At 38.8% G+C, this 20,972-nt stretch overlaps 1 protein-coding gene across 11 annotated transcripts in view; it reads left to right on the forward strand.

The window, feature by feature from the left end:
• Positions 1-20,972, forward strand: part of Fas2 (fasciclin 2) — a 74,578-nt gene that overhangs the window by 51,147 nt on the left and 2,459 nt on the right. For 2 of the 11 annotated variants that reach the window (XM_065868185.2, XM_065868187.2), the window contains 6 exons: positions 3,369-3,535; positions 11,837-11,961; positions 12,029-13,522; positions 13,768-13,951; positions 19,016-19,217; positions 20,551-20,673. In XM_065868185.2, coding sequence (XP_065724257.2) covers positions 3,369-3,535; positions 11,837-11,961; positions 12,029-13,522; positions 13,768-13,951; positions 19,016-19,217; positions 20,551-20,673 — 2,295 coding nt within the window. Of the gene's footprint in view, positions 1-3,368; positions 3,536-11,836; positions 11,962-12,028; positions 13,523-13,767; positions 13,952-16,480; positions 17,914-19,015; positions 19,218-20,550; positions 20,674-20,972 lie in introns of those variants that run through there. The other 9 variants (XM_065868186.2, XM_065868188.2, XM_017079641.4 and 6 more) reach the window with 7 other exon arrangements.

Below are 20,972 nucleotides of genomic sequence, written 5' to 3' on the forward strand. Positions count from 1 at the left end.
AAAAACCAACCGACAAGCCGGCCCATTTTTTGCCCACCCCCTCGGAAAATGTAGGAAAATGGTAGGATCCATGGTTCCGTTTATACTCGGGGCCAAGTTAATTAAAACGATTAAGTTCGGCATAGTTCTGCGGCCGGGCAATGCTCGCATTTTTGGGCACGGCTTTTGGCGGGGGTTTGGCTTTCCAATTTTCCCTCTTTTTTTTTTTTTTTTGGTTTGTTGGTTTTTGCCCATTGGGTCCGCCAGAGGTCAGTATCTTTTCTGTTCCCCTGGGCGTTTTGTAAGGGGTTAAGGGATTGCAGGCATAATTCTAGGGGTGGTGTGCAGGTGGTATTATGATATGCCGGGCGAAAGCTTTGGCAGCCAGTTCGCTTGCTCATTAAAAACGTTAAAACTTTAATACTCAGGTTAGGTTTACGTCTAGTATATGGCAGTTTAAAGTCTACTAGCTAACAGGTATTTAAAGTTGACTTTAATATCCCCATAAACTGTGCACACTAGTCTAATTAAAAAGAAGTCATAATAATGCCTGAAAACTTCAATAACAAAAGTGCATCAAAACATTCCATTGTTAGCTTTATGGACTGCAAATGAAGAGAAATGGAGCGAATAGCAAGTGATCAATATGGCAGTAGTGCACATTGTGCTGCTGTAAAATAACTAGACACAGAGAAATGACTCTGGGACCTGTCTGAACAGTCTTAAGATATCGTCGATGGAAAACACCCGCCCTTTTCCCCGCTTTTCCGCGACATTCATTGCGTATTCAATAACAGCGAAAATGGCAATAACAACAGCAAACGGGCAACGACATCTTTATTCGCATCCAAAAGGGGGCCAAAAGAAATGCAATAAAAAAGTAGGAATTGCTATATGGCCCCGGGTTCCCAAGGCGCCAAGTCTCCTGAGAGAGAGAAAGAGAGACAATCAACAAAATAAAAAAAAGAAAGGAAGTACTATAGAAGACTGAACAGAAATTTGATTTTTACGTATGCGTAACGGTTTGCTCATCCCTATTCTATCCTATTTTCCTTCCAGTTTTTCTTCTTTTTTTTCTTTTCCAATGCTAGTTGGTTTTTTTCCGTCTTTTTTTCTATGTGCTTGGCGCAATATTAAAAATCCAACGCAAATATGCAGCGAAATTTTTGCACAATGTCTTCAGAGCCCCGTCTCTTTCGCTCCGCCCCAAACATTTCCCGATTTCCACCCACTGCTGCGGTTTTCCCTGCGAGGCGTCGTATTTTTTTCTGCGTCAACAACTTTTGTTAGCATAATTTTGGGCGCAGCAATGACGGCTTTCCATGCAAACAATCCAGGTCAAGTCAATAGAAACTAAAGAATTTTATTGTTATCCGAAGCAAATGTTGATTTAGTCAAGGTTGCTTGTCTTATAAAGTGCATTAATTTGAAATCAATCTCATTTAATTTAAATATCATTAATGTAAATTTTAGAGGCACTGTAATTAATGATTTTTTCTCTTTTTTATAAATAAAAAATCAAGCACTTAGGATAAACACACTCAAAATAGGAAAATACCATAGTAGGTGTCTTTGGTTAGTCTATCTATTTCCAACATGAATTTTAAATAGGTGATTTTTGAAAAATCACTTCTTTTTTAAATGGAAATCCAAACGAAGACATTGTATAATTCTTCTCCTGGATTTAAGCTATGACCATTCTACACCAGAATTGAACTCACTACCCACTTTTTTTAAATGACATTTTTTAAATGTAAATCCAAACTAAAAAATTATATAATTCTTTTCCTGTACTTGAGCTATGATCATTCTACACCAGTATTGAACTCACTACCCAATTTTTTGTCAAACCCCTTTGTGGCTCTATTTTTCCTACCCCAGCTGTAACAGCAGCGCTCCTCCGCTTTCCGGAATATTTTTCTGCTTTTGCATTTTTGCCAACAATTGCGATTCGCAAATCGAACGCAGGTTGTGCCTGTCCTCGCACAAACAAGGAAATGCAAACAAACACCCGCACACATGTGCAATATATAAAACCAATTACAGTCGTAAAAACAAAAGTTGCAAAAAATAAACGACGAGTGACTGTCAAAAATTGAAATCCACCGCCGCAAAAAGAAAAAAAAAAAAAAAAAAAGGAGGAGAGGCTTTCATTGACTTTTGCCGCTTTTCCAAATATTGCAATTTTCCTTCACAAAAACGGAAATGCAACTTCCTTGTTTTTGCCTTTACTGGTATTTTTTTCTCCCTGTGTTTCTTTGCCTTTTTTGGCTTCGCAAAGTCGTAATAATAATAATAAGCGCCTCTATGCATATTTAGTTTCTGCGCCATGAAGAAAACTTTTTTAATTAATTAGTACGTGAGTCGCACAATGGGCAGCAGTTGGAAAAGTGTAGGAGTTTCGGGCGATAACTCCCACTCTTCGAGGGGCATCGAAAAAGGGGGTACCACAATAATTTGTTTGCCTTGTGCGATTTACTTTTGCTAATTCGCAAATTCACAAACGATACAAAAAGAAAGTTGAAAGTATTCACGGAAAATTGCAAACACTTACAAATGCAAAAGAAAAAGGGAAGAAAGTGAGGGAAATGGAATTTGATTTAGGGTTTAATTAGCATAACGAATAAACACGCACCAAGCTATTAGGTAATTTATTAAGTAATTATTTTAGATGGGGCTACGAAATGGTTTCAAGGCAGTTAATAATTACATTACAAGCATTAGTTAGTAAAAATATATAACATAATATTTGGGTAAAGCTTTATAAATTTAGGAAATTCAATTGTTTTGCAAAACCATTGAAAAATCAATGAATAAATTGCACACAAAATACCAAACATTTCAATGCATTTTGGCAGTCAAAGAAATTTTAACTTCGATTTGCCCAAACAACGTGATGGCTCTTATCGCATTTTACATTAGAGGAAAAGCTGCTTTTCCCTACCCCTCACCCTTTTTTGGGGAAAAATAGGCACCGCATTTGAAGCCAAAGAATTTTCACATTTCACATTTCCCATTGAAGTTGTTGCCGTGGCAAATTTGCTGTAAATGCGAAATGTATATACATATAGTCGGAAAAAGCCAGGAGGGAAAAATGCGTAACACATTTTTGGGTGAGGCATGCAAATGAGCAGGGGACCAGGGAAAATTCTACTAACAGCAACAGCAGCAATTGTTATAAGCATAAGCATAAAAACATAATAACAATAAAAATAATTATACCGAGAACATACCTCTGTGTACCCACTACTGACACCCATACTCTTATACTCGTAATCGTACAATTGAATTGCATATTATTCCGTTACTAATATACATACAACCCGCTTTCATTACCCGCTTTTCCGACTTTCCGGCATTCCGGCATTTCCCGTGCTTTCCCGCCAAAGAAGGAATGGACGCGACCAGTCGCCGATGTACACGGAAACGCTGCCCGGCGAAAGTTTGGCCCTGATGATTACCTCGCTGTCGGTGGAAATGGGCGGCAAGTACTACTGCACCGCCTCCTATGCAAATACCGAGATCCTCGAGAAGGGCGTCACAATTAAAACTTACGGTAAGTCCCGGCTCCTGTGTATAATAACATTCCAGTGGCGGGGCCACAAATTGTTTCAGGGGGTGCTTTCATATTTATTTCCTCCTTCCCGGCATACTTATATGTATGTTGAAATACACACCTTGAATTATGGAGAACCACAAACTCATTGAGGTATTCCTCATCAAAATTGGGATCCCATAACTCAAGTTATGGAATCTAGGAGTTCAGATTTGGGTCACCATTCTGAGGTCCATTGGAAATACAAAAAAATCTGACATGAAAATGGGCTAAAATTTGGACCCTCTTTTAAAACAATTATTTGAATGTAGAAGGTTAGATAATTCAACTACAAACTCAAAGAGGTATCCCACGTCAAAATCCGGATCCAATAACTTAAGTTATGGAATTTGGAAGTTCAGCTTTGGGTCCCCATTCTGAAAACCATTGAAAATACAAAAAAATCGGACATGAAAATAGGCTAAAATGTTGACCCTCTTTTAAAATATTTATTTGAATGTAGAACATTAGAGAATTGAACTACAAACTCATAGAGGTATCCCACGTCAAAATCGGGATCCAATAACACAAGTTATGGAATGTAGAAGTTCAGTTTTGGGTCCCCATTCTGAAAACCATTGGAAATACAAAAAAATCCGACATGAAAATGGACTAAAATTTGGACCCACTTTTAAAACAATTATTTGAATGTAGAAGGTTAGATAATTCAACTACAAACTCATAGAGGTATCCCACGTCAAAATCGGGATCCAATAACACAAGTTATGGAATGTAGAAGTTCAGTTTTGGGTCCCCATTCTGAAAACCATTGGAAATACAAAAAAATCTGACATGAAAATGGGCTAAAATTTGGACCCTCTTTTAAAAGAATTATTTGAATGTAGAAGGTTAGAGAATTCAACCACAAACTCATAGAGGTATCCCACGTCAAAATCGGGATCCAATGACTTAAGTTATGGAATTTGGAAGTTCAGTTTTGGGTGCCCATTCTGAAAACCATTGGAAATTCAAAAAAATCTGACATGGAAATGGGCTGAAATTTGGACCCTTTCTAAAAATATTTATTTGAATGTAGAACGTTAGAGAATTCAACCACAAACTCATAGAAGTATCCCACGTCAAAATCGGGATCCAATAACTCAAGTTATGGAATTTGGAAGTTCAGTTTTGGGTCCCCATTCTGAAAACCATTGGAAATACAAAAAAATCCGACATGAAAATGGACTAAAATTTGGACCCACTTTTAAAACAATTATTTGAATGTAGAAGGTTAGAGAATTCAACCACTAACTCAAAAAGGTATCCCACAACAAAATCGGGATCCAATAACTCAAGTTATGGAATTTGGAAGTTCAGTTTTGTGTCCCCATTCTGAAAACCATTGGAAATACAAAAAAATCCGACATGAAAATGGACTAAAATTTGGACCCACTTTTAAAACAATTATTTGAATGTAGAAGGTTAGAGAATTCAACCACAAACTCAAAAAGGTATCCCACGTCAAAATCGGGTTCCAATAACTCAAGTTATGGAATTTGGAAGTTCAGTTTTGGGTCCCCATTCTGAAAACCATTGGAAATACAAAAAAATCCGACATGAAAATGGACTAAAATTTAGACCCTCTTTTAAAACAATTATTTGAATGTAGAAGGTTAGAGAATTCAACCACAAACTCAAAAAGGTATCCCACGTCAAAATCGGGATCCAATAACTCAAGTTATGGAATTTGGAAGTTCAGTTTTGGGTCCCCATTCTGAAAACCATTGGAAACACAAAAAAATCTGACATGAAAATGGGCTAAATTTTGGACCCTCTTTTAAAACAATTATTTGAATGTAGAAGGTTAGAGAATTCAACCACAAACTCATAGAGGTATCCCACGTCAAATTCGGGATCCAATAACTCAAGTTATGGAATTTGGAAGTGCAGTTTTGGGTCCCCATTCTGAAAAACATTGGAAATTCAAAAAAACGGACATGAAAATGGGTCAAAATTGTGACCCTCTTTTAAAACAATTATTTGAATGTAGACGGTTATTGAATTCAACCACAAACTCATAAAGGTGTCCCACGTTAAAATCGGGGTACAATAACTTAAGTTATGGAATCTAGAAGTTCAGTTTTGGGTCACCACTCTGAAAGCCTTTGGAAATACAAAAAATTCGAACATGAAAATAGGCTAAAACTTTGACCATCTTTAAAACTAATTATTTGAATGTACAACGTTAAAGAATTTAACCACAAACTCATAAAGGTACCGCACTTCAAAATCTGAATTCAATTACTTAAAGTAGGGAATCTAGAAGTTCAGTTTTAAGCTCCCATTTATATGGAAAAATGTATCATGTATATAGACAATGTTAGTAGGTTCCTTCAAAAAATTTTGTAATTCTTTCTGAGCAGTATTAATGCTATTTGATTCTTGATAAATGTATATCTTTCAGCCACAAGTAAAACAGCGATTTTGTGTGGCTGGCCAGGTCGATTTACTTTGTTCCGAGCCAAGTACAGTTGTGTCGGGTGGCCGAAATTTGTCATTACATGTCCGAGCATGCTTGACTTGTTGTCGCCATCGATTAGGGACCATCTCGACTCCCCCTCGTCGTTCGTGATGCTGTGAGTAATCGCCATTTGAAAGCGGAAAAGCTCGACGTGATTCCTCTGCTGCATGATTCATTTATCTTGTTAGCAATTTGTGTCCCCTGCACATTGCTCGAGTGCCACAATGCCGGACTGCTGGGCTGCTGGAGAGCCCAGAGTTACGGCAGTAAGAAATTACAGTTGCCGGGATTTCATTACATGCGCAGCATTGTAAGCGAATCTAGAACAAAATGGATGCGTCCAGTACAAAGCAATCGCTGAGGATCTGAACCTCTTGCCACCCACTTTCATCTAACAAAACAAAACAAAAAAAAAATTGAAAAAATTAAACCAGCAACAATACAAAGCAAAACACGTTCTTCAATAAGCAGCTGTTGAAAAAAACACACACTCACTCACCTGCACACATTTTGCTGGCTCGTTGACTTTCTAGCAACTCTTTCGCTCTCTGTGTACCCCTTTCTCCTAGACCTTTCCCCAGACCGTTTCTGTAGTCGAGTGCACATAAGTGACGCTGCAGCTCAAAACTTTTACGAGATTGATTTTTCTAAGCAATTTAAAGTTCGTACTCATTGCACACACGGAGCAAAAACCACTGGGCGCGCTAACAACTGGAACCTACTACTACCACCACCACTATCCCTATCTACTTTCGCCTGATGTTCAAACACATTCGGTGGTGCAAGCGACGAAGGGAGGAGCTGTAGCTGGCAAAGGTAAAGAAATAGTGAGCCAACAATACTCGTGCTAGTGATATGTGAGAAATTCTGGGCTGTTATAGGAATAGTCGTGCACTACACGTAAAAAATTGATTGACCATGTAACCGGTTAGTGTAAGTGTCTACAGACTACCTAAATAAACGCGAAAGCTGATTATATTTAAAATTTATAAAATAAATTCGATCCCGATCACCAGTGTTCGCTTTGTAAAAAGCTAGAAGCTGTTGGGGATTCCAAGTAATATCCAGAATGAAATACTTTGATCTTCGGTTGAAACCCCCCTTTTTTCTAACCGTGCAGTGGCGCCCTTTTCATTTCGATAGAGAGTGAGTAAACTGAATTGAGAGGCCGCCCAGGCTGGTGCGTTTGAAATGAAATCAAATATTTTGCCGGGCAACAATTTGCGCCCGGTGATATGGGCACCCAGAACTCCAGAACTGAAGGAGTAGTATGTATAGTAACCGAACTCGTACTAGCTACACTCTCCAGTTCTCCATTACTCGGATCGATGTCAGGCTATCTGTTTGACTTGGAATGACTGCGTCGGAATGGAATCTCCTTTTTCATCAGAATGAGGGGCAGGTAAATACGCTGCACTCCGCAATTTGCACACAATCAGTGTTGACTAAATGCCAGGAGACTTCAGTGTTGGTCAGCGTGGACGCGTGGATGCGTGAGTGTTGGCAAGTGCCAAGCCATACGTGTAGCTTTAAGAGCTCTCCAACTTTGCGGTTGGAATGTTCGTGTTAAGCTTGCTTAAGCCCCTACTGTTGTGAGAGATAGAAACCAGGTTGACCAGCATTTAAATACAAAGCCTAACAGCAGTTAGTTATCAACACCAACAAGGAGCAACTTAAGGATTTGGTCGAAGGATGTGGCCAGAATGGGTGAATGTGTATGTGCGTGGGGGGGGGGGGGGGTCTATAGAAGTAACTGGCATTGTGTTGACAACTCACAAGTTGCATTTAGTTAAGCAAATAAGCAGACACACTGCGACAGAGACAGCCAGAGAGCTGAAGGCAAATTGCAAGATTTACTTTTCCTGCACTGGAAGAAAATCTAAGATGAATCAGAAGAGGATTAAAGGCAGTCCCCCAAATATTTTACTTTCTCCATAAGTAAAGTCAAATATGTTTAAAATTGGGGCCAGTATTGGACAGTCTTAAAAACAGTCTTTCTAATGATCAATATTTAAAAAAAAAGAATACTTTTTTGAGAATATGTCAAAAAAGGGAATTTTCTTGGAAATACAAAACATAATAAATTTAATAAAATTATTCAGTGTAGGAAAACAGTACACATGAGCGGGAATTCGAAAAGGGGAGTTGGTTATGGCATATTTACATACCGTTGTTTGTGCCAGTCACAGCTTAATATTTCAATATTTATGCTTTTAATAAATGCATATGCTCAAAACAAACTTCCGGCAGAAAAGCAGAACAGCAGCAACAGACGCAGTTAGACTGCAGGCTAGAATGGAATGGCAACTTCCGCTCTGGGAAGCGCTTTAAGCTATGTATCTTTTGCAATTTCTTATTTGCAGCCCGCAATTAAAGGCATTAAAGCGCATTAGCTCAAAGTATAAAGGCAGTGCATCAATTCAATATTTATTCGCATATGTATAGATACTCGGTCTCAATCTGATGGCCGATAATAGTCGACATCCTTTGGCATTGTTGGCCATGTAATTGCCACTAATAATGTTGATTGGAGGCATTAGAGAGTTGGCAATTGATAAATATATGTATATACAAATATGTATCTGCAATACAATTCGATTTATCTGGCTTGGCTGCCCAATTAGCTTTATTCCGTTGCTCGATTTTGGTACTGCAAACTGGTTGCATTGTCTGCAATTTGTACATTTTCTCAAACGGACATTTTCGGACATTGGCAAAGTAAACAAGGATTTATAGCATACTTTTCAGCTGTAATGCAGGCACAAGTCAAAATGATCAATTAGCATTTGAATTAATTGAGATTTGTGTGTGTCAACCTTTTGAGCTCAAGACTCTTGCAATGTTTGCATTGCAGAAATTTAATTTATTTCTGTTTCACTGCTTGTTTAAATGGATATTTCGATAGTCGAATTACATATTTGATATTACAATTTCAACATTAAATATAATTATGTTGACAAATAAATGTGGCAAGATTATGCAAGAAATTAATTAATACCCGAGGCATTGCTTGCCTAAAGGTTGCACTTGAGAAACTTAAAACCAAGCCTGTTTAATTATGGATTAAATTAAAAATATTTATACATTTTTAATTGGAAAACCTTTTACCAAACTTCAAAACACACGCCTCGGTTGCGACAATCTGTTAGATTTTATTATCACTTTGTGAACCGGATTCGACCTGGTCAGCGGTAATTTTGGACCCATTGCCGGTCCAGGCCCCAAATCAAATTGCAGTTTCCCCAGCAGTTGCCTCTTTCTACTGTATCCATTATTTCTTTTTGCTCCATTTTTATTTTTCTAATAAGTTGTTGCAGCAACTTTTTCAATAAGTTGTGAGTCATGTTCGGGGCTCTCCGGCACCGACAAAGAAGGAGCTCCGGGTTCGGACTCCCGGACACCCAGACTCCCAGACTCCTGGACTCCTGGTCTCCTGGACTCTCTGGCTTGTCCTTGTTCAAACTAATAATGAAATCGTAAACTAGTTCATCTTTTTTCCTCTCCTTCTATATATATATATATATAGATCGTTATATATCTATATACATCTGGGTGTGTGCTGGCTGCCCATCAGACGTCAGAAACGAACGCAGCTAGCGAAAAGTGTTTGAACAACAAAATCTCACACGCTACGACAATGCAGCCAAACTGAAAAGAGCAAGGGGATGCAAGGGAAATATCCGGGAAAAATCCTGGGGAACGGAGAGAGAAATGACAGGAGCAGCAAGTTTTTATTTATTTTATATGTTGTGTGGGTGCAAGGAAAAAATACAAAAAAAAAAATAAGGAACAAGGATGGCAGGGCGAAGAAGCATCCCAGGACATACACATCCAGACACTGCCAATAAAAAACTGCAAATAGAAAATGTTTTTAACACAACTTTCCGTTATTTTGGCTTTGGCTTTGGATTTGGCTTTGGCCGGACATCCCATATATATAGAAATATATATATACCATATAGATATATAGATATATATGGAAGCTTGACAGTCGGTAGACAGACAGAGATGGCTTGTTATTACACTGATTTATAAATAAACTGTAAATATTTGAGCCACACACATGCTGGAACTGAAAGGCTGCCAATGATGGGTAACAGCTTTTCGGCCAAGATTGCCTTTTCAAATGCAAAATATGATGGCAGATTTAAGTGGGTTGTGGGTTCCATTACCACCTGAAAGCCGTTGACAAACGGGTTCTTCTTCTCTATAAAAGGTGCAAAACCTAAGCCAGATTTACATGGGCAGATTGGAGAGCATGAAATATATGAAATGAAATTCAGATGACTGGCAGATTGACCTGGTTTTTAAAATACCCTATGCTTATATTTCGGATTATTATTAACATTTTCGCAGAGGCCATTTTTAGAAAAGTACATTTCTAACAAATCACAAAAAAATACCGATTAGTTGGTTAGTTTTTTTATTTCCAAAGACTAATGTATCCACTGAATAGTTCGAACTCTAAATGTAGTGTATAACTTTTAGATTTAATGGAAAATCTTTTACCCCTTGTATATGTATATTCATTTAACAATTCCCCTTTAGGCTGCCAACCGTATTTCTTTCTCCTTCTACCCTTTGAGCACAACTGTACCTGTAATTTACCACTGGGATTCCCCCCTTTTGCCTTGATGCCTTTTGATTATTTTTTAGATTTAAACAACTCTTCCGCTTCACGCCTTGAATTTCATTTGGTAGTCTGAAAGTCTGAGCTTTGATTTGCCAACACCTAGTACTTTACAATCGACAACCCCCCTCCTTTTTAAAGGGGGACGCCACTGTTTATCGGCACAGTGTTGCAAGTATTTGATTAGGAATTTCACTTTAGCAATGCACAAATTTACACTATTTTTTTTGCTTTTGTTGCTCATTTTCAATTTCCAAGTCATCTTGGGAGAGGAGATTTATTGGCAGCCAGGCAGGGGCGTCCATCCAGAGGGGAGGGGGGGCCCTTTTCCAGCTCGTTAGTGACCCTTAGGAAAATGTACGAAAGGGGGGAAAGCCGCGCACATGTCTTGGACTTTGCGCTTGATGCTTGAATTGCTTTTATGCGCCCGACAGTTTGTTTAAAATTATATTACGTATACGCCACGTAGAGCTTCGCTTGGATTGTCAACATGACCAGAAAACTAGTGTCCTGCTTGGCTAGCATTTTTCTCTGGGCTCAGTTTCTCGTTTTTTCCTCTTTTTGTCCTATGTCTGTGTGCTGTGTAAATGAATGCGAAGCAAAATCAAACAATTTGTGCACACCTAGCTCAGGAATTTGTTTGTCGCAGGACTTCAGGGCTCCAATCCTTGTCCAGCTGGCAATCGTCTTACTGTCTACGAAACAAAAACAATGTCAGCACTGCGCAAAGAGGTGTCCTTCGAAACGGGAAAAGGGATGAGAAAATACAGACCAATTTGTTTATAATTTATGGGAGCCCATCTGGGAATATTTATATTTAAGGGTTCATTGCAATAAATTCAGATTTTGAAGAGATTTGTATAATTAGTAGTGACACATTTTATTATGAACTAAAATGTAGCATTTTGGAATATTACAAATTGTACATAAAATTATTTATGAGTTCCTAAATTCATTAATTAACAAAATTCTTGTATTTTCTCTTTATAATAAATTACTTTTTTAAGAGTATATCAGCTATTTTCTTAGAAAAATACAACATTAAAGCCTTTAATAGTCGGGGACTTGCATTGAAATGGTTTTCTAATATTAGGTTTAAAAATTCCAAAGATATGTTTATATTATATAATACCTATATTAATAAACATTTTTTCCCCTTGTCCCTTTACAGTGGCCATTACCTGGACCAATGCCCCCGAGAATCAGTATCCCACTTTGGGTCAGGATTACGTGGTTATGTGCGAAGTCAAGGCCGATCCCAACCCAACAATCGACTGGCTGCGCAACGGAGATCCGGTAATTACAATTAAACAATCTATATTTTATGAGTAAATCACTGACCTGGTTTAATCCATCGATACAGATCCGCACCACCAACGATAAGTATGTGGTGCAAACCAATGGCCTGCTCATCCGCAACGTTCAGGAGAGTGACGAAGGCATCTACACTTGCCGTGCGGCTGTCATCGAAACTGGAGAACTTTTGGAGCGCACCATCCGCGTGGAGGTCTTCATTCAGCCGGTGATTGTATCCCTGCCCGAAACCCTGAATGCCGTCGAGGGCAAACCCTTTGCTGCCAACTGCACGGCAAGCGGCAAACCAGTGCCGGAGATCAGTTGGATTCGAGATGCCACCCAATTGAACGTGGCCACCGCCGATCGATTCCAGGTCAACCCGCAAACGGGTTTGGTCACCATCAGCTCTGTCAGCCAGGAGGATTACGGCACCTACACGTGTCTGGCCAAGAACAAGGCCGGTGTTGTTGATAAGAAGACCAAGCTGAATGTCCTGGTCCGTCCGCAAATCTATGAGCTGTACAACGTGACGGGGGCCAGGAACAAGGAGATTGCCATCACCTGTCGCGCCAAGGGACGTCCGGCACCGGCGATCACCTTCCGACGATGGGGAACCAAGCAGGAGTACACGAATGGCCAGCAGGATGACGACAATCGCATCAATTTGGAGGTTAACTTTGATGAAGAACGTGGCGAGAGCACCGGCACCCTACGCATCTCCAATGCCGAGCGTTCCGACGACGGACTGTACCAGTGTATTGCCAAGAATCAGGAGGATAATGCCTACAAGACCGGCCACATTACCGTTGAATTTGCACCCGACTTTAGCCACATGAAGGAACTGCCACCGGTCTTCTCGTGGGAACAGCGCAAGGCGAACCTCAGCTGCCTGGCCATGGGCATCCCGAATGCCACCATCGAATGGCACTGGAATGGACGCAAGGTCAAGGATCTATACGATACCAATCTGAAGATTGTGGGCACTGGACCGCGTAGCGATTTGATTGTTCATCCGGTGACGAGGCAGTATTACTCGGGATACAAGTGCATTGCGACCAATATCCATGGATCCGCCGAGCATGATATGCAGCTGAAGGAGGCACGTGTGCCAGATTTTGTATCCGAAGCGAAGCCCAGCCAGTTGACCGCCACCACGATGACCTTTGACATTCGCGGTCCACCAACCGAAGTGGGTCTGCCCATCCTGGCGTTCAGTGTGCAGTACAAGGAGGCCCTAAATCCCGACTGGTCGACCGCCTATAATCGCAGCTGGTCACCCGATTCGCCGTACATTGTCGAGGGACTGCGACCACAGACGGAGTACAGCTTCCGATTCGCCGCCCGCAACCAGGTGGGATTGGGCAATTGGGGCGTCAATCAGCAACAGTCGACGCCACGCCGGTCGGCTCCCGAGGAGCCCAAGCCACTGCACAATCCCGTCCAGCACGACAAGGAGGAGCCGGTGGTCGTCTCGCCCTACTCCGATCACTTCGAGCTGCGTTGGGGAGTGCCCGCTGATAATGGGGAGCCCATCGACAAGTACCAGATCAAATACTGTCCGGTAAGTTATGAGTTATGGGCTAAAACTGAAGAACTACTTTAAGAGCGTAACCTTTTATTACAAGCCCTTTTAAGAAGGTCCCAAAAGAAGTTATAATATATATTATATCTAGATACCTAATACTATATATGATAGATATCTTATTATATAAATTTAAGATCCCATGTTCTCCAAGCGAAATATACTTTAAAGAAGAAATATCACTAGAAATAAAACGAATACTAATTGACCTTCATCCTCTTCAGGGCGTTAAGATCAGCGGCACCTGGACGGAATTGGAGAACTCCTGCAACACCGTCGAGGTGGTGGAGACCACCTCATTCGAGATGTCACAGCTGGTGGGCAACACCTATTATCGCATCGAACTGAAGGCGCACAATGCCATCGGCTACTCATCGCCCGCTTCCATCATTATGAAGACGACACGAGGTGAGTCCGATTCAGCTAATAACAATCTCGGCACGTTGCTCTATTCGGCCGGATATAATTCCGGTGTCGGTGCGCTACACAAACGACTGTTCACAACAACAACAACAACAGCCACATCGACAACAACAATCACATCGATAACAACAGCAACAACAACAATCATTACGCTGGCCACCACAATAAGCATAACATTACTTAGTGTCCTAGCCTCAATGTTAGTCTAAAAAAAAAATCGAAAAAAAGATATCTAAAAACCGTCAAAAAGAAGAACTATCAAGTCGATCGATCGATTAGCCGATTCCATTGGGATGTACAAAGAATTTCCAAAATGTGAACGCAGCGTTATCACACACCCACTGATCTTTTTGGCTTTTCGAACGACCGAAATTGAGTACCCGATAATATCGAATTGCATCGTATCGAGTCTATAAGATCCCAGCAAAAAAAAAAGGAAAACATCCATCATATATAACTGAAAAATCTCTATATATATATATACACTCATTCACACACAGACATCATCTACATGATATCCAGTTAAAGACATATTTTTACTGCTCTATATATATATATATATATGAATATGATACATATATCCCAGATATAATCGATAAATTTTGCATACATTTTTGTAGTGTTTATTTCAATTGCGTTTCAACTTTTGTTTTTTGTTCACACTCAGTGTAACATCCCCCCACCCCAGTAATGTCCCCATACCTAAATCATGAAAAGATAAAAACCAAAACCCAACTTTACCCCGATTTCAACTTAATTTGCTCAACGTTATAACTTAATTTCATTGCCTTATGTTTTGAAACATTTTGTGTTTTGCATGTTTTTGTGCGTTCTGAGTCGTCTAGAGCATCTTAACCATCTTAACTTCTTTTATTGATAATAAGCCTCGAATATGTAATGTATACATTCCAATCGAAATGTCCACACACAACACACACCCACTGGGCCAGGAAAAAATGGCAAAAGTATTGCAACGCATTTGACTAAGCATTACAATTCATTCGAGATCGTGTTGTCGTCCCTCTGAGATCGAAACCCATTCATCTTTCCCATTCAAATGCAAAATTCACCACAAATCTCGTCAGTCAGCCGTTGTACGATATATAGAAATGTGAGAGATGCGCGCGTCCCGAATTGAATTTTAGCTTACTATACGCTCTTTTTTTTTATTACCATTCTTAAGCATTTACTTAATTATAATTACCAACAACACACTAAACATTACATTATTTGTGACACGAAATGAAAGAGAAGAAAAACTCGATAATTATAATTTTATATTTTTGTGTGTGTCTGCATTCATCACAGTTTTCGATTGTAATATTATTATTAATACGTATGACGAAACAAAAAAAACCCTGTTAAATGTAAATCTAGTATGTAATGAAAAATGAAAATAGATAAACGCGATGAAAATCTTTTCTGTTTGATATTGGATTACTACCACACTAGAGTTCTTCATTATTATTTTTTATCACATCGATTATTATTTGATTTAATTTGATTTTTTGTGTATACTGCGACTACTTCTTTAGTTAATTTTTTGAATTATAAGCGATGAAAAAGAAAACGTTTCTCAAATAAAACATTCAAAGAAAACCAATGAAACAAACTGTAATTTACTGCAACTGCTGTCGTACTCTTTTATTATTAGTTATGCCTGCGTTGTCTCTATCTCTTTCTCTCTTTCGCTCAACCCCACTCACACTGATCGCCCTCTCTTTCGCTCTCGCTGTGTCGTCTCTGTTCCTCGATTGGTTGTCCTTTTCTTTTGGTAATTTTAAGTATATGTTGTGCGTAGTCCGTTTGTTTGTGTTTGTGTTAGTAAATCCTTTGTGTTTGTGTGTGACGTCTCTATACCTCTCTCTCTATCCTTAAGTGTGTACCGTTAATCCCAAAATTACCCATCCCTTCCGCTTTTGCCTAGACATAACCTCAATTTTAAACCTAAACCTAACCTCAACTTAAACATTTAACCTTGATATTTTGGCTAACCAGTGGACTTAGTGTGTGCATCTAATTAGGCATTTAGTCATAGCTATTATTCTAACCAACAATAACCACATAACTCAACTAAAAACACATTTGTGGCCCTTTTGTTAGAGAGACAAACACTCGAAAGCAAACGCAAACACACACAAACTCGAAACCGAGCCAAACAAAAACAAAAACCAACTAACAAACAACTAACTCACACTTTGCACATTGTGTTTGATCCAACGTCGTCGTCTTCTCAGTAACTGAGCAAAAAAACATAGAAAACTAAAAATCAAGACCAACCAACCACAACGAAATGTTCTTTTGTGTGTTTCCTTTTCTTCCTTTTTCTTCTACCACTTTTTCTTCCTTGTTTTTTCTCTCTTTTATGGTGTGTGTGTGCCACAACCACAACAACAACAACTCCCACTACTAAAATCAATTAAAAACGAACTGTACAAATGCTAAAATGCATTCACAAATTGAATAAATCGACAAACAATCGAAAAAATCGACAAAATATCGAAAAACCAACAGATAATCCTCATCCTTCGCCGAGTGGCGCTGCACCTCTGGCCCAACTGCTTATTATTAGCGCTGCTCTGCCGACAATGATGCTGATTATGCTGCCGACGACGCGCACTGCTTAAACAACCACAGCTGCTGATGCTTCTCCTGCTTCCACCCATCAACAAGCAGTGCTTGGAGGATCCTTCCGCTGGCCGTTCATCATGGGTTTTCCTTTCCCTAGTTTTCGTTTGGTGTGTCAATGTGTAAATAATAAGAAAACTAATTGAAAAATCACAAAAAAAAGGAATAAAATAAAACATACTCTTAACTAGCAAGAAGAAGCGGACATAATTACGTTAAATGTGCTCAAGTAGAGAATATGATCGATAAATATATCACATAGGGCGGGTCACGATTCCATTAACTGTACAAAAAAAACAAAAAACGAAGATCTATGATAGAACCTAGTTAAAAAAAGACGAAAACGGATTGCCAAAACCGAAACACATGCTTACACAACTGATAAATTGTACTTATATGTATCCTATATCCTATGTCTAACCGCTAGAGACCCTATTTTACCACTAAGCCAATGTTATGTTGTTATTTAGTTGTATGTGTATAGCGAGAGCATTTATAGACTACATTCCGATTCCGTACACCCGTACCGCTTAGTTCAATGTGAATTTTACAACACTGCCAAGCGACACAAAAACAAAAAAAAACCCAAGCAAATTTATATATGAAAAGTTTTAGCGAAATTCTACAAGAAGAATAAGAGTAAAAAATATCAAGTGCATACGAGTACAAGTTACATTTACACTCTATACCTTACACCTAAAGTTAGCCAAAGCTTCTTCCATCACTGTTTTCAAGGCAGTTGCAAGCAGTTTAGCAAGGTCTCTGTTCTGTTTTGAGCGCGTAAACGTTAAGAGGGGACAATAAGTAACTCTAACTAAGTTAAAGCGATTACGAATTTTTCCACACAATGGGGGCTCACAAGTGTTTTTACCTTCTGTTGATAGTAAGCGTTTAATAAGCCAAAACTAGAATGCAACTCGATCTAGACGAACCGATATTCCTGTATACACGTTTTTTTAGCAAGCGAAATCGATTTTTCTAGCCAAATATATATCGAAAATTAAAAAAAAAAAGATCAATACAATTTATACCTTTACAATATCTAGTTATACTTACGTATACACATATAGTTAGTGAATAATTCAGCCCGCCTAACGTTGCTGAGATGGGGAAAGCGTTTTTTTTTTAACGCCCTTGGGCAAGCAGTAGGAACTTTCACTGTTCTCACAGATCACACTTAAACACAATGTCATGAATGTTGTAAGCAAATGAAAACGAAAACATAAACGATAACTAAATTGGAAAAAGGAAACGAAAAGAAAGTCTACCACTTAAGAAGTTCATTTTGGGTAATAAAGAGAAAACTTTAACAGAAAGCAGTGCGTGCGTGTGAGACTTGGGACAGGGTTGCCACCAGCATTTCGGATGCCGCCAGGTAACAAAAAGGATGTGTTTAACGCCTATATATGTATCTATGTATTATAACCTGTTTATTTGCACTGCACACGAACAACCGCAGACACTAACAGCTGAACAACCAACAATCCAAATTTCTGTATTCCCAAAACGAGAGAAATCTGTTGATAATAAACCTTATTGTTGATTGTTAATTGTTGATTATGTTATAGTTTTAAAAAACCGAAGCAAAGCACTCTAGGCAAACGAATCCCCAAACCTTCTATATAATCCCCCTCCCGCACACATAATGTACATACAATACACTTCTATTTAACATAAGGTAAAACAATTATATCCCTAAGTTGAACTGCTTTACACTGCTTGTATACTTTGCATATTGGCCTATTTCTGTATTTTGCAATTTGTAAAAAAAAAACTTGAACACTTTCAACCAACCGCTTCTTTCTCTCACTCACCGACCACTTTCTCTATTTCTGTGCTGAGCGAATACCCCCAATAAATCCCCGACCAAACTTTCCCACCCAATTGCATGCTTTATTTGTAAACTCCCCTCGACTTTCGATATAAGAAAAAAAAAACCGAAGACAAAAAAGTGAAAATTCATATTGCTAAGTTTGTTGCTTTGTTTGAAAATGCTTTTCATGTTATGTCAATTGGTGCAATTTGAAAATGATTTTGTATTTCCCTTTTATTTTTGGTTATTATGATTGCTACTATATTATAACTGTTATGATTTCGTTATGTTTAACCTTAGTTTCGACTAATTTCAACCACAAAATAATACACACACAAAAATGTAAAATATGTTTAAACGATTAACCAGCGATTAAGAAACAGAGTTTTAAGTGTGTAAGATTAGCTGTTAATTGGAGGACTTTTCCTAGGCTAGTGAGCCAGGTGCTGGCACCGTACCACCTAGAGATACGTATAGTTAACACCCCCTCTCTTTATAAATCAATCTGAATGACAACTTACTAATGGAGTACACTTGTTTCCCCCAACCACAACCGCATCCCGGCTACCGTCTGCACACTCTCTGATCCGTAAAAAAAAAACATATAGGAATCGATGTCATCCAGGTGGCTGAGCGACAGGTCTTCTCCTCGGCGGCCATCGTGGGTATCGCACTCGGCGGCGTCCTCCTGCTCCTCTTCGTGGTGGACCTTCTCTGCTGTATCACCGTCCACATGGGTGTCATGGCCACCATGTGTCGCAAGGCCAAGCGATCGCCCTCCGAGATCGACGACGAGGCCAAGCTGGGCAGGTAAGCTCCATCGATTTTTCTTATACCGTGTATGTCCTTCGCAGATAAAAGTGATATAAACCAAAGCTTATTTGATCTACATTTACTTGAAGTATAGCAATTTAAATTGTATAAACCTTCATATAAACCAAGTCATATCTGATTTAATTTACATTTTTAGATAATCAATCACCTATCGACGTTTTCGATAACTTTAAATGTTCTCACATTTTTTAGATAATTTTAAAATCGATAAATATAAAAGATCAAATTAACCTCGAGTTAGATCACTAAAATCTGTAATCTTATTTTTTTCTTTACCTAATTTGATTTGAAAATATTTGACGCAAAGCGACAAAACAAAAAGAATATTGCACTAAAAATAAGAATCGGAATCGAATTTAACATTTGTGCTTTTTGCGTTCTGCTTGTGTTTATTCCCCACACGCTCCTATTTTGCGATAAAAAGCCCAACTTACAGGCGCCAGGACTTGGAGTACAATTGGGTTTATGCGCGGCCCAAGTCCTTGTTGTTCAATCGCAATTCCCTGATATCGGTCTGAGCCATTCGACAAGTCCCGAGGGACTCTTCAAAATTTAATTTAAAATTCCAAATTGTTAGCGATTTTCCTTTTCGTTTGCCATTAAATTTTTAGTGCAATATTTTGAATGTAATTCAAAGACCAAAACAGAACAACACAAACCGAGTCACTAATATATTTCAAAAACTTACACTCGTTTACACGAATACACCAAAATTTGCTTCAAAATCATTTCCTTAGTTTGTTGGCTAATTGTAAAATTAAAATAAAAGTGTGTTTAAAAAAAATTTTTAGGTGTTGTAAGGGTTACATTGAGAAAATAACGTACATTATATTTTTTTCAATAAATGTAAGAACAAATTTGCATTTAAGTGTACTGAAATATCATTTTGTCATTACTAAAAAAAGTTATAAAATGTTTAAAAGACATAATAATATGGAATATTTTAAACAAATAAATCTATATAAAATAAACGAACAGTTATTACCGCAAAAAACACTATATTAGCCAACGCTTACGTTTTGATAAAAAAAGAACACAGCCAACATCCATACAAAATAAACACACATTTATTTCTGTTTCATCATTGTTGTCACTTGCATACCAAAAACTCCATTGCTATCTTTGTACTCTACTCTATCTTCAATACTAAATCAACCTCATCATGTATTATTCCAATCATCCAATCACACATCCAACCAAACCAACCAAATAAATCAAATTAAATCGAATTAAAACAAATCAAATCCAACCAAAAACCGAACCACATTCACAATATCAACTACCAACCCAAAACCATCTAACCAAGCAGTCTTTACGGTTGGCGTTTTCCGCTACCTTATTGCAGTGGTCAGCTGGTAAAGGAGCCGCCACCATCGCCGTTGCCACTGCCGCCGCCCGTCAAACTGGGCGGTTCGCCCATGACATCGCCATTGTACGTACCCCCGTCTTCCATTTCCATTTCCGTTTTCGTTACTGTTACTGCTTCTGTTTCTACTTCCATTTCCGTTTCCGTTCCGTTACCGCTTTTCATTTTGATTTTCTTCGCTTCCGCTACTCGGCCTGTCTGCATCTGCATCCGCATCCTTTTTCGTTTTGCCGTGATGTGTTTCTGTTACTGCCCTGCTCTCAATAACTATCATCCTATCACCTATCCAAAATACCTCATAAGTCATCATCAGCTAGCACTGCATGGCCACAAAACTCTAGATAAGTTGTAGTACTTGCGCGGGT

This window comes from Drosophila suzukii, chromosome X (assembly GCF_043229965.1).
Source record: "Drosophila suzukii chromosome X, CBGP_Dsuzu_IsoJpt1.0, whole genome shotgun sequence".
Classification (NCBI taxonomy): Eukaryota; Metazoa; Arthropoda; class Insecta; order Diptera; family Drosophilidae; genus Drosophila; species Drosophila suzukii.